We start from the raw sequence: 14,307 nt of genomic DNA on the forward strand, positions 1-14,307 counted from the left end.
TATATATACGTAAACATGACGAATTTAACATAACGTTGCAATTATATCATTAAATTACGTAGTATTTTCGAAACATTTCGAGTATACACATTTATATCCACCAAAATACATAAATGTTACATACCAAAATAACGTCAAAATTACATAACAATTCTATGTAACAATTATAGCTTTATTACGTTATTGACATAAACGAAACGTCATAGTTTCGTTTTGATGATCTGTAATATATACATATAAAACATTATGTAATTATTACATAAATGTATTTTTTTGAAATTATTTATGTTCTTTGTTTTTTAAAACGCGTAATTAGCAAATTAGATTTTATCTGCATTATGCGTCTTTATAAGTTTATGTGAACTCGGCCTTCTGATTAAGTTTGCCATGATTGGCTTAAGTGTGTGCAAGTGCGCAATCGCAAAAAGTGTCCCGCGCAGTTCGCGCTTTACTTTCAATATGGCAGCATGTACGAATACGGTAGTCATACATGCTTGAATGTCGTCTCGAAAGTAAGAACAGTGTAAAGATTTTGGTAAGTATAAGATAAGAAATAATTTAACATATTAAATACTAATAACTGATAATGATTGCGTTATGTTAAAATATTAATTCTAAAGACTGAATTTCTGTATAGAAACCAGACACACCACGGAAGAATCACGTGAAAGCTGCGTGGCTATAACAAAGGACATACCGGCACCGGCGACATAAGATATACACCTCGTGCCTCATTCTTCTTATGTTTGTGGTGAGTACAATTCATTTTATTCAATATCATATTTCCCATCTTTTCGCATGATTTCTTGCACGAGCATATATGTATAATGAGAAAAATAACATATTATTCGCACTGCTTTTTCCAATCATTAGAAGGTTAAATATTTCGAGTGTAAAGATCGGATTTTATTACCTCATAATAATTATAGATTTTTTTATTATATTTTGCATTGCACTAAAACTAAATGACGGTCTACCATTTTTCTTATAATGATATCATAATGGTAATTAATCTAATGAAAAATGATATTAATGATTAAATAGCTAATATTGTTGAGCAAGTAATTATTTGCATTAGAAAAAACTGTAGATATATACATATATTTTTTTGGAATATTTCACATATGTTATACAATTTATTATTGAATTTTCTCATAGTATAGCTCAATTACAAATCAAAGAAAATCTTTATGATTAATAAATATTTTCTACACATGAGTCTTAATTTTTTAATTTAGTGTCATTTGATTTGAATTAATTTTGTGCGAACCAAATTTTATTCAAGTAAAATATTGAAATAAACATGATAGCTTTAACTATTGAAATTTATTGTATAATGAAGTTGTAGATCTTGAAAAAGTGTTAATATTATATGTAGTATGCTTATACTGCATATAATATTAACACTTTTTCAAGATCTACATCTTCATTATACAATGAATTACAATAGTTAAAGCTATCATGTTTATTTCAATATTTTACTTGAATAAAATTTGGTTCGCACAAAATTAATTCAAATCAAATAACACTAAATTAAAAAATTAAGACTCATGTGTAGAAAATATTTATCGTAATGGTAATTAATCTAATGAAAAATGATATTAATGATTAAATAGCTAATATTGTTGAGCAAGTAATTATTTGCATTAGAAAAAACTGTAGATATATACATATATTTTTTTGGAATATTTCACATATGTTATACAATTTATTATTGAATTTTCTCATAGTATAGCTCAATTACAAATCAAAGAAAATCTTTATGATTAATAAATATTTTCTACACATGAGTCTTAATTTTTTAATTTAGTGTCATTTGATTTGAATTAATTTTGTGCGAACCAAATTTTATTCAAGTAAAATATTGAAATAAACATGATAGCTTTAACTATTGAAATTTATTGTATAATGAAGTTGTAGATCTTGAAAAAGTGTTAATATTATATGTAGTATGCTTATACTGCATATAATATTAACACTTTTTCAAGATCTACATCTTCATTATACAATGAATTACAATAGTTAAAGCTATCATGTTTATTTCAATATTTTACTTGAATAAAATTTGGTTCGCACAAAATTAATTCAAATCAAATAACACTAAATTAAAAAATTAAGACTCATGTGTAGAAAATATTTATCGTAATGGTAATTAATCTAATGAAAAATGATATTAATGATTAAATAGCTAATATTGTTGAGCAAGTAATTATTTGCATTAGAAAAAACTGTAGATATATACATATATTTTTTTGGAATATTTCACATATGTTATACAATTTATTATTGAATTTTCTCATAGTATAGCTCAATTACAAATCAAAGAAAATCTTTATGATTAATAAATATTTTCTACACATGAGTCTTAATTTTTTAATTTAGTGTTATTTGATTTGAATTAATTTTGTGCGAACCAAATTTTATTCAAGTAAAATATTGAAATAAACATGATAGCTTTAACTATTGAAATTCATTGTATAATGAAGTTGTAGATCTTGAAAAAGTGTTAATATTATATGTAGTATGCTTATACTGCATATAATATTAACACTTTTTCAAGATCTACATCTTCATTATACAATGAATTACAATAGTTAAAGCTATCATATTTATTTCAATATTTTACTTGAATAAAATTTGGTTCGCACAAAATTAATTCAAATCAAATAACACTAAATTAAAAAATTAAGACTCATGTGTAGAAAATATTTATTAATTATAAAGATTTTCTTTTATTTGCAATTGAGCTATACTATAAGAAAATTCAATAATAAATTTTTAACATATGTGAAATATTTGGAAAAAATATTATATCTACAGTTTTTCTAATGCAATGGTTTCCTGGTCAACAAAATTAGCTATTTGATATTATTTATCATTGAAATTACCATTACAATCATTATAAAAAAATTATAGACCAATATTTTCTATTAATGTTTTTTTAAATATTCAAATTATATTTTATTTGTTTTAATCAATGGATTTATTTAGATTGAAAAAAAAACTGTACATGTCTCACTTGTTAAAAATATCTTATTTATCAAAATATCTTTTATTTTACAGATAAGTTTTCCATATATACAGTATCATTGCTCGTGATAAGGATATACAACGGCGTGCACACAAGGTCTTACGTAACACACGACTGCATATAAATACAGATATTTGGTGAACACACCTCATTTTACCACTTCATAATTTTCATATTTGGTGAGTACGATTCATTTTATTTTAACCTCATATTTCCCATATCTTTCGCATCATTTTTTGCACGAGCATATAATGAGAAAAACAGTAATCTTATTTGCATTGCCTTTTTGAATTATCAGAGGCTTAAACATTTCCAGTATAAATATATTGGTCTTTTAGTACCATGGCGAAATAGTTTGAGTGATGATATCTTTGTTGCATTTTTCACGTGTTAATTCTAACGAATAAAAAGTCGCAATATAAACAAAAATATTAATAAAAATCAAATAATTATACAGTACATTTTATGCATATTACCATTATTATGATAAAATATAATTTAAAAGTATCTGATATGTATCGGATACTTTTAAAGTATCTGAGTATCTGTATCAATATACATTTTGATTTGTGTATCTGTATCTGTATCTAGATATATTTTTTTACACGTATCTGTATCTATATCGAGATACATTTTAAATGTATCTTACTCATCACTGATGTATATACAGGGTAGGCCATTTTAATCTTTCCACTAAAATTTCTCAAAATCCAAAAATTTAAGACAAAAATGTTTCAGATAAAAGTTGTATGGTTTCAAGGGGGACATGAGATGGTGTCATTGATTTGACCTTGAATAGCCATTTGAAGGTTACGTAAAGGTCAACTTCAATTTCTTAAATGGAACACTATATTTTTTCTTGCATACTTTTGTAGCTGACTTCGAGATCTTTCCAAAACACTACAATAAAATATTTTTTCATGAAGTATTTTTCGAGTTATTAAGGCTGCAAAGTTGCAGTATTTTGACATAAAATACAAAATATCTTGGGAAATATTCATTTTTCGATTATCATACCTTAATACTTTTATGCACAGAATAATGAGACGAATCAATTGGTGTAAAGAAAACACATAGTTGTCTTAAAGAAAAATTATCTAACTGCTTATTGCAATTTTCATATTTTTTTTTAAAGGTAACTATGTGTTTTCTTTACATCAACTGATTTATCTCATTATTCTGTGCATAAAAGTATTAAGGTATGATAATCGAAAAATGAATATTTCCCAAGATATTTTGTATTTTATGTCAAAATACTGCAAATTTGCAGCCTTAATAACTCGAAAAATACTTCATGAAAAAATATTTTATTGTAGTGTTTTGGAAAGATCTCGAAGTCAGCTACAAAAGTATGCAAGAAAAAATATAGTGTTCCATTTAAGAAATTGAAGTTGACCTTCACGTAACCTTCAAATGGCTATTCAAGGTCAAATCAATGACACCATCTCATGTCCCCCTTGAAACCATACAACTTTTATCTGAAACATTTTTGTCTTAAATTTTTGGATTTTGAGAAATTTTAGTGGAAAGATTAAAATGGCCTACCCTGTATATGTATATGTAAATGTGTATATATAATTATAAAATACCAGGGTTGGGAAGTAACGAGTTACTTGTAACGAAGTTACAGTTACAGTTACTTTTTTTCGGTAACTGTAACTTAACTTCGTTACTTTTCTCCATCTGTAACTGTAACTGTAACTTAGTTACATTTTTTTAGTAACTAGTAACTATTTTAACAGTTACTTTATTAATTACTTTTTTTGGAAACATTCGCTAAAAGTATCGTTTAAGTATGGTAGCCGTTATATTGTTAAATTAAATTTTGATAACAGTAGCATATATATATATATATATATAGATCTTCATATATAATTTAATTTTTTACCTAAAATTTTTATTTTGTGTACATAAAATAATACAACACATAATTACAATCGACCAATCACAGTCAAGTATTTAAAAAAATTCTTAAATGTAATAATTAATCGATTTGCTTGCGACTTTGCGATTACAATTTAGTAAGTTACCATATATAACTATTTTTACTGTTGTATATAAAGGTCATTCATACATTGATGGTAATCGCAAAGTCGCAAGCAAATCGATCAATATTACATTCAAGAATTTTTTTAAATACTTGACTGTAGTTGTGCATAATATGTAAGCTCCTTATATTTAAAATAATGTATAATTATTTTTAAAAAGTAATTGAAAAGTAACGACTCGTTACTTTTTAATTAACTGTAACTGTAACGAGTTATTTTTTAAAATTGATAACTTGTAACTGTAACTAGTTACTGTTTAATAAGATAACTGTAACTGTAACTAGTTATTTTTACAAAGTAACTTTTCCAACCCTGTAAAATACTATATATGAAATCTGTCCATATATAATTACATATAATTAAATATATAATTCCATATAACACAGAAAGATTGCAGACATAATTAAAATGTTACAGTGATGCAATTTACATAATATAGTCTTATATATGATATATAATCTATAATTTTATATAAGATCATTTTACAATATGTAAATTGCGTCACTAACATTTTAATTATGTCTGCAATCTTTTTATGTTATATGGGATATAATTAAATCTAATATATGGACAGATTTCATATGTAGTTTTTAGTTTTATACAATTATATATATAATCAATTTATATATATGATTGTATATAAAAAATTTTTACCGAAATGAAAAATGTATTTAAAATATTATTTTAGATTATTAGAGTATTATATCAGATTTCTAGATTATTTCACTATTGTTAGCATTAAATTTTTTGATATAAATGAAATACTTAAGGAATGTGAATTACATTTTTTTCTATTTTCTATTAGTATCCGTTAAATATTACGTAAATTATATTTTTATTATTGGATTAGTTTGTATGAAAGAAAACCTGCAAAAGTCCACTTTAAAAATATTTTTTATTTATCAAAATATTTTTATTGTCCAGATAAGCTTCCTATATACAATCTCACTGATAAAGGAGAATATAACATAAGCAATAAAGGCGACGTATAAGGCATATCCAATAATCTATCTTCGTACATATAATCGCAATTTAGCTTTTCTGTTTCTTTATAAGATTATATCATGTCCAAGTCAAAATTACGACTAGACATTACTTCTTTAACGCCAAGGCAGCGGCGACGTATTTTTTTAAAAAAATTCAATAATATTTGCCAAATGAATATTGAATCAAATTTGGAAGTTCAAAATAATATAAGTGGATCAAATGGACCAGAAAATATCGAACAATTACCTCAACAACAAAATGTACTAAAGGAAATTAATTTTAATTATTCCAATGTAATGCATACTCACAAGATTACTGAAAATGAAGATGATTTAATTTTCAAACATTTGAGAATTGGTACTGATAATAATAGTTCTCATTCAAGTATTTCAAGTGATGAATTTTCTAATAAAACAGATATTATTAACGACATCCGATTATGGGCTATTGAAAATCATGTCAGTCATTCTGCTACTAGTAGTTTACTGAAAATTCTAGTAAAATATGGCCATAATCTTCCTCTTGATGCTCGAACTCTGTTCCAAACTCCCAAGCAAGTAGACATTATTGAAATGACACCAGGCAAATATTATCATGCAGGTTTAAGTGATAGTTTAAGAAAATCTATTCGTAAGCATTATTGTCAAAGTAATTTACCATCTCAAATAAATATTAATGTGAATATAGATGGTCTTCCTTTAACAAAATCTTCTGGCAGTCAATTTTGGCCTATTTTAGGTAGTATAGTTGCAGATTTTTACACTGAACCGTTTATAATTGGTGTTTATCATGGTTTTCAAAAGCCAAAATGTTGCAATACTTTTCTGAAATATTTCAAGGATGATTGTCTTGAAATTTTTCGAACTGGTATTGTACAGTATGGCAAAAAAATAACTGTAAAATTGAATGCATTTATCTGCGATGCTCCTGCAAAATCATTTATCAAGGGAACTAGAGGACATAATGCGTATTTTGGATGCGGTAATTGTATTCAAGAGGGAGATTACGTAGAAAATCGAGTAACGTACCCAGAAATTAATGCAATATTAAGGTCAGATGAATCATTTAAATTAAAACAACAAGAAGAACACCATAAAATGACTTCAAATCTTGAAGACTTAAACATTGGAATGGTTACTCAATTTCCTTTAGACTACATGCATCTCGTACTATTAGGAATAATGAAAAGATTATTGCAGTTTTGGATTAAAGGCAAACATAATGTTCGTATGGTTGCAACTCAGATAACTCTTGCTTCAACTTCTTTATTATCTATGTCATCATTCTTACCCAAAGAATTTGCTAGAAAACCAAGGAAATTAGATGAGGTCGATCGCTTTAAAGCCACCGAATTAAGACAATTATTATTATATACTGGGCCAGTAATTTTTTTGAAAAAATTACCACGCGATAAATATGTTCATTTTTTGAGTCTAAGTATAGCAATTCGAATTTTATGTAGCAAAAAATATTGCGTACAACTGCTTGATTATGCACACAATTTACTATTGTATTTTGTTGAAAATTATGGCACATTATATGGTTGTCAATATATATCATATAACGTTCATAATTTAATTCATCTGTGTTATTATGTAAAATTATGGGGAGTGTTAGATGAATTTAGCGCGTTTAAGTTCGAAAATTACATGCAAAAAATTAAATCAAAGATAAGATCTTCAAGTCAACCATTAGAACAATTAGCCAATCGTTGTATAGAAGAAGATAATTTGGATATAACAAATGTAGAAAAGATTTATCCAATATCAAAAGTACGTATTATAAATGGCAGAAAGATAATAAAATCGGTTCAATGCAAGGGTTTCTATCTTAGTACAAGAACTGCTGATAATTGTTGTTCTTTATTAGATGGTACAACGGTTTCGCTTACGAAAATTTATTTTAAAAATAAACAGATTTATGTTACTGCTAAAAAGTATTTGAATATTAAATCATTTTTCCACATTCCATGCGACTCTTTCAATATCGGTATTAAACAAATTAACGAGTTACAATATGAGTTAATTACTATTCCATTGTTTGATATTAAATTAAAATGCGTAAAATTGCCTTTATGTGACGAAGAAGCTGTAGTATTGCCTTTACTACACCAACAAGAAATATGTTAATGGCGAGTACTTATATATTGATATAATCTATAATTGAAAACAATATTAAATATTAAATTACTTAACAAATTTTACTTTTTTAACAGATTATTAATAATGGCGAAAAATTTCGCTGTCGTTACTTTTCCAAGCGATGGAAATAATGAAGAAGAAATTGTATCAGAAGTTCCATCTTTATGGCTTTCTTTCAATTTAAAAGAATGCTGGTGGCCATTGGTAAAAAATGTAAATACCTTTATTATAAAACAAATTCCACCTGTTATTAATGATCCTAAATGGGAATCTTATCCCATTAAATTTCATGGATATTATGGTAAGTTATATTTTATTTTAGAATTTATGTAATTGTTTTTTTAATATTTTTAAAAAATAATGTAATTTCTAAATACGATTTTGTCTCAATTTAGATTCATTAGAGGAAGCTAGACAGAGAGCAACGAACTATTCTTCAAGTGAGGAAAGCAATATAAATGAAATAAAGAAGTCACGCACAAGACAGTTGAATAAAACTGTTTCTCACAATGAGTCTGAATCTGATTCTGATGACTCACGTTTAGTTATACCAAATCCACCAAATCTTATTGTAAATACAAATGCCTCGCAATCAGTTAACAAAAGTCAATCTATCGCAACTGTTATTAATTCATCAGTTGTCAGCAATGATATTGACCTGGAGATTCTTGATGGAACTTTAGTACCACTTAAAAGTAATTTTTATTTTAAAATTCTTTAATTCAATTTACTTATATTATTTTCATAATATAAGTTTTTTTCATTACAGTTATTACAGTTATTATTGTTTATTATGTGAATAATCTAATATTTCTTTAATGTTAATTTTTAGGTATACAGGATGTACATACGTTAATATCAGATGGATTCGAAAAAATGGAAGGTATTGTATTTATTTTTGTCTTATAATCTTATTGTCTTATAATATACTTTATATCTATTTTTGGCACTGTTTATTCAATACTATTAATTTTTCAGGTCATTTTAAAAATATATATACAGCTATAACTACAGTTACATTAGGAATACAAGATCTAAATGTTCATTTAACAAATATAGAAAAACAAAATAATCAACATAAATCCAAAGCATCTGTCACGGATACATCAAATATACATCAATTTTTTCCATTTAAAAATATAAATGAAGTAACAGCTTTTGAAAACCGTTTATCAGAAAATGTAGATGAGTACAACAAATTTGTAAGTTTAATTTAGCTTATTTAAATGCAAATTTCATCTAAATAGAACAATAGAAACTGTATTATCGGTATGTTTTATTTCTAAAGATGCTGTATATATCTCGCATAGGCGGAAGGTCCGCCAAGGAAAATTTAATTCGCATATACCGAACTTTATTTTCCAATGAAGTTGCCAAAGAATCATCTTGGAAAGGATTGCGAAATCATTTTAAAATTAGTAGCTTAAAGTATATATTAATGGGAATACTAGGTAAAATATATTTTTATATTTATTTTTATAAACAAGTTTATAAAATAAAATTTAATTTAATGTATTGTAATATTTCAGCAACAATTTCCGGTCAACATCAATTCACAAACAAAGAATTTGAAGAGGTCACAAAAGAATGGTTTCGCCAAGGTGGTCAGAGGCTTAGCAGACAAAAAGATTTCGAAGAAATAAATCCGCAAGTCATTTAAATGTTTCAGATGCTTATGATTTATTTTCATTATAATTTTTTTCTATAGTGGCTAGAGTCTATTAATATAACAAAAATATTTTTCTTTTCCTAATTTTTTTTATTGAATAATTAATACTTAAGTTTTTAGATTTTTGTGTTCTAAATTCATATAGTCTGCACTGTTTCTTTTCATTATGAGTTCTTATATATATATATATATATATATATAACGTCATTACTTGAATTAAATATTTCTTTTAAGAGAATTAGCAGACTTAGTAAGCATCATTTATTGATACTTTTGAATAACAATTTTGTTTCAATTTTTTTTGAATTACAAAAAGTATAACCGTATTTTCTCCATGCAATTTGAATTATGTTTACATTTTTGTTTAAATTAAATTTAATATATTTTTGTTTAAATTAAACTCTAACGATACACACTCATGTATTTTCGACAAATTATTAATGAATTACACATGAATCTCAAAAGTATAATTTGGATGAGTGTATTGATGAAAAGTTTATTGATGTGAGAATTATATAGTTTTTATATGAAAAGTCTATAGAAAATTTACTTTATACTAATGTATATATAGTGTTAAAACCAAAAAATGAAGTCGCGAATACTCGTGTGTATCGTAAGAGTTAATTTTATAATAATTATTATTATAAATTTATGTTTTTATTTAAATTTAATTAATTTATGTTATTAACGATTATTACAAGTGTAATACTACACTTCGCAACAAAATTAGAAAATTATCATAGTCTGATATTTAAAAGCATTTTAAAACTAGAAAACTCAAAGTTTTCAATGGAGATTTTTTAACGGAATTTCTTTACACAGATTTTACTATAAACTACTTTAAAATAAGCCTTATATAATTGTAGAAAAAAAACTTTAACATTGATAGGCGATTACGGAAAGAACAAATTTTTTATCAACTTTATTAATGGTATTAAAATATAGTATTTTTTTTTAAATGCATTTTTATAAACATTGCGTTACGAATTGTGTTTTGATGTTTTGAAATAAACAGCATTTTCAGGCCTTTTTAAAAAACTTCATATTTGTTGTCGGTATTGGTAATACCCACAGGAAAGTTACAAGGTTGGACTTACACTTTGTGTGTGTACATGTGTGTGTGTGTGTGTGTGTATGTGTGTAAGATGTGTGTGTGTGTGTGGAAAGGGTATGAGTGAGTATGTGTGGGATGTGTGTGAGCGTGTATGAAGTGTGTGAATGTGTGTGGAGTGTGTGTGAGTATGTGGAATGTGTATAGGATATGTGTGTTTGTATAGGGTGCGCGCGAGTGTATGTGTATGTGTGAGTGTGTGTGTGGAATGTGTATATATGAATAAGGTATGTATGGGGTATGTATGAGTGTGATGGTGTGTGCATGTGTGGGGTGTGTGTGAGTGTGTATATGAAGTGTGACTGTGTATGGAGTGTGTATCAGATATGTGTGAGTATGTATGGAATGTGTATGAATGAGATCAGTATGTGTGTGGAATGTGTGAGTGTATAAAGTGAGTGTGTATGGAATGGGTATAAATGAGATCAGTATGTGTGTATGGGATGTGTGTGAGTGTATGGAGTGAGTGTGTATGAAGTATGAGTGTGTATGGAATGTATGTGTGTGAAGTGTGTATCGGATATGTGTGAGTGTGTATGGAATATATATGAATGAGGTCAGTATGTGTGTGTGGGATGTGTATGACAGACACACATTATATACATACTTACACACATTCTTAAAAACACCTTCCCCCCACATATAAATTATATATATATATATATACTACACATTTATACATCCACACTTATACATTACACACCTCCGCACACACCATGCACATCACACATACCCTATACGCACTCATACACACACACACACACACACATGCCCCCCCCCCACACACACTTCTCACACATACACCTCCTTATGTACACATACTTTTCACACATATATACACCCCGCACACACCCATACACGTTCACACACATCGCACACATGCTCACACGTACCCCACACACGCTTACACACACCCATACTCTACACACACTCCACACATACTCACACATTCCATACACACACACATCCCACACATGCTCACATATACCCTTCTCCCCCACACACTCCACACACACACACACACACACACACACACACACCCATACACACATCCCACACACACACACCCATACACGCTCACACACAGCTCACACATGCTCACACGTACCCCACACACACCTTACACACCCATACTCTACACACTCCACACACACTCACACATTCCATACACGCACACATATCCCACACTTATTCACACGTACCCTTCCCCCCACACACATACATCTCACACACACACACACACACACTTGCACACACATACACACACGAAGTGTAAGTCCAACCTTGTAATCTTCCTGTGGGTAATACCAATATCGACAACAAATACGAGGGTTTTTTTTAGAAAATAAGCCTGAAAATGCCTATTCATTTCAAAATATCATAACTCAGAGAAACACAATCCACATAATGTAATATTTAAAAACGCATTTTGAAAGGGAAATGCTATATTTTAATACAATTAATAAAATTGATAGAAAATGAATTCTTTTTCTCCTCGTGCACGCCAAAGTTAAAGTTTTTTCTACAATTTTGTAAGGCTTTTATTGTAGAATAGCGCCGTTTGCAATAAATCTTTTAGTAAATCTTTGTAGGGAAATCTCCATTAGAGCATTAGAAAGTTGGAGTCTCATACTTGAAAATGCTTTTTGATATACTGCTCTACGATCATTTTTTGTAAACATACATGAATTTGAATTTGATTCTTTCTAATTTTGTGACCCTAATTTTGTTGCGAAGTGTATTAAAATATAAGCGCAATTTTCTGCTTGTTTATTATTATCAGTTATTTAGCAGTTGTTTATTATTTACAGCTATAAATATATATTAAAAGTTTTCTGTTAAAAAGAATCTGTAATATAATTTAAATTATATTATAATTTATCATTATGATTGCGAATTGAAAAAAAACAGTTTTATAAATGTTAATTAGTAATGTTTGTTGAAAAATTCATTTTTTAACAATTTATAAAAATAAAGAATTGTTAAAAAAACCAATATTATATTGTTATATTTATATATATATACACGATTTTTAAAAAATATCTTAATAATATAGATTATATATATATATATATATATATATATATATAATTCTTTTAATTTAATCAATTAAAAACAGCTCATTAATAATTTCATCCAATCAATAATTTTACGCTGTTAAAATTAATTTTTATTTACTAAAAGTTGATGAAACTATTGATTCTTAAAAAGATTACTGATATAGATATGATATGTATGTTTAAGGCAAAATTACGTATTATATAGCAACATTATCCTGTATATAATATGTAACAAAATGACGTAACAAATATTTAAAATTTAAATAAATAATTATATAACTATAGCAGAATAGTCTCTTTATTTTAATCATTGATGCATATATATATATATTATAATATATACATTTATCGATGATTAGACTGAAGAAAGATTGTTCTGTTATAGTTTTGTAATTTTATGTTTAAATATTAGTTATTTGTTACGTCATTTTGTTACATATATATAACATAATGTTGCTGTATATAATACGTGATAATTTGACCTAAACATTACCTATAAATTACATAATGGTTACCAGAACAGAGGATATCTGTTCTGTAAATGTTACAAATAATATTTAATAGGTTCTGTTATAGTTACATAATTTTATACCTAAATTTTATGTATTTGTTACGTTATTTTGTTACATATTACATACAACATAATGTTGCTGTATACAATACGTAACATTTGACCTAAACATTACCTATAAGTTACATAATGGTTACCAGAACAGAGAATATCGGTTCTGTAAATGTTCTGTAAATGTTATGTAAATGTTACAAATAATATTTGATAGGTTCTGTAATAGTTACGTAATTTTATGTCTAAATTTTACGTATCTATTACGTTTAAATTTTATGTATCTATTACATATCATATACAGGCATAATGTTGCTGACATTTCCATCTAAACGTTACTTAATAGTTGACATAACGGTTACCAAAACAGGGAACAACCGTTTTGTATATGATCTGTAAAAGTTACAGAACAGTGTTTATTGGGATTATTTAATGATATTTTCTTTTTCATTTAAATCCTCGGTGGTATTAATAACAATGCTTTAAAAATTATATAAAGAATTATATAATATTATATCTAGATTTTACAAGTAGCAGAAAAAGAACATTTATCAAAAATAAAAAATAAATAAATTTTGATGAGATGTGAAAATAAATTTCAAAACACAAGTATCTCAATATAAAGTTTCTTTTGAATGCTCTTAGATAACTTTCCAATTGCAATTCAGAAAAAATGTTTTCTATGTTATCAGATATAA

At 26.6% G+C, this 14,307-nt stretch overlaps 1 protein-coding gene across 1 annotated transcript; it reads left to right on the forward strand.

Moving 5' to 3' along the window:
• The first annotated feature begins 406 nt into the window (after positions 1 to 406).
• On the forward strand, positions 407 to 10,032 carry LOC114934937 (uncharacterized). Its single transcript, XM_085487275.1, has 10 exons — positions 407 to 535; positions 638 to 751; positions 3,064 to 3,210; positions 6,004 to 8,197; positions 8,282 to 8,508; positions 8,603 to 8,902; positions 9,040 to 9,090; positions 9,186 to 9,409; positions 9,496 to 9,658; positions 9,737 to 10,032. Exons 5-10 carry the CDS (start codon positions 8,292 to 8,294, stop codon positions 9,865 to 9,867), a joined length of 1,086 nt encoding a protein of 361 aa, XP_085343401.1. The 5' UTR covers positions 407 to 535; positions 638 to 751; positions 3,064 to 3,210; positions 6,004 to 8,197; positions 8,282 to 8,291; the 3' UTR covers positions 9,868 to 10,032.
• Positions 10,033 to 14,307: the final 4,275 nt, after the last annotated feature.

The sequence above is a fragment of the Nylanderia fulva genome, unplaced genomic scaffold (assembly GCF_048542155.1).
Source record: "Nylanderia fulva isolate GAGA-0341 unplaced genomic scaffold, ASM4854215v1 Scaffold518, whole genome shotgun sequence".
Taxonomy (NCBI): Eukaryota; Metazoa; Arthropoda; class Insecta; order Hymenoptera; family Formicidae; genus Nylanderia; species Nylanderia fulva.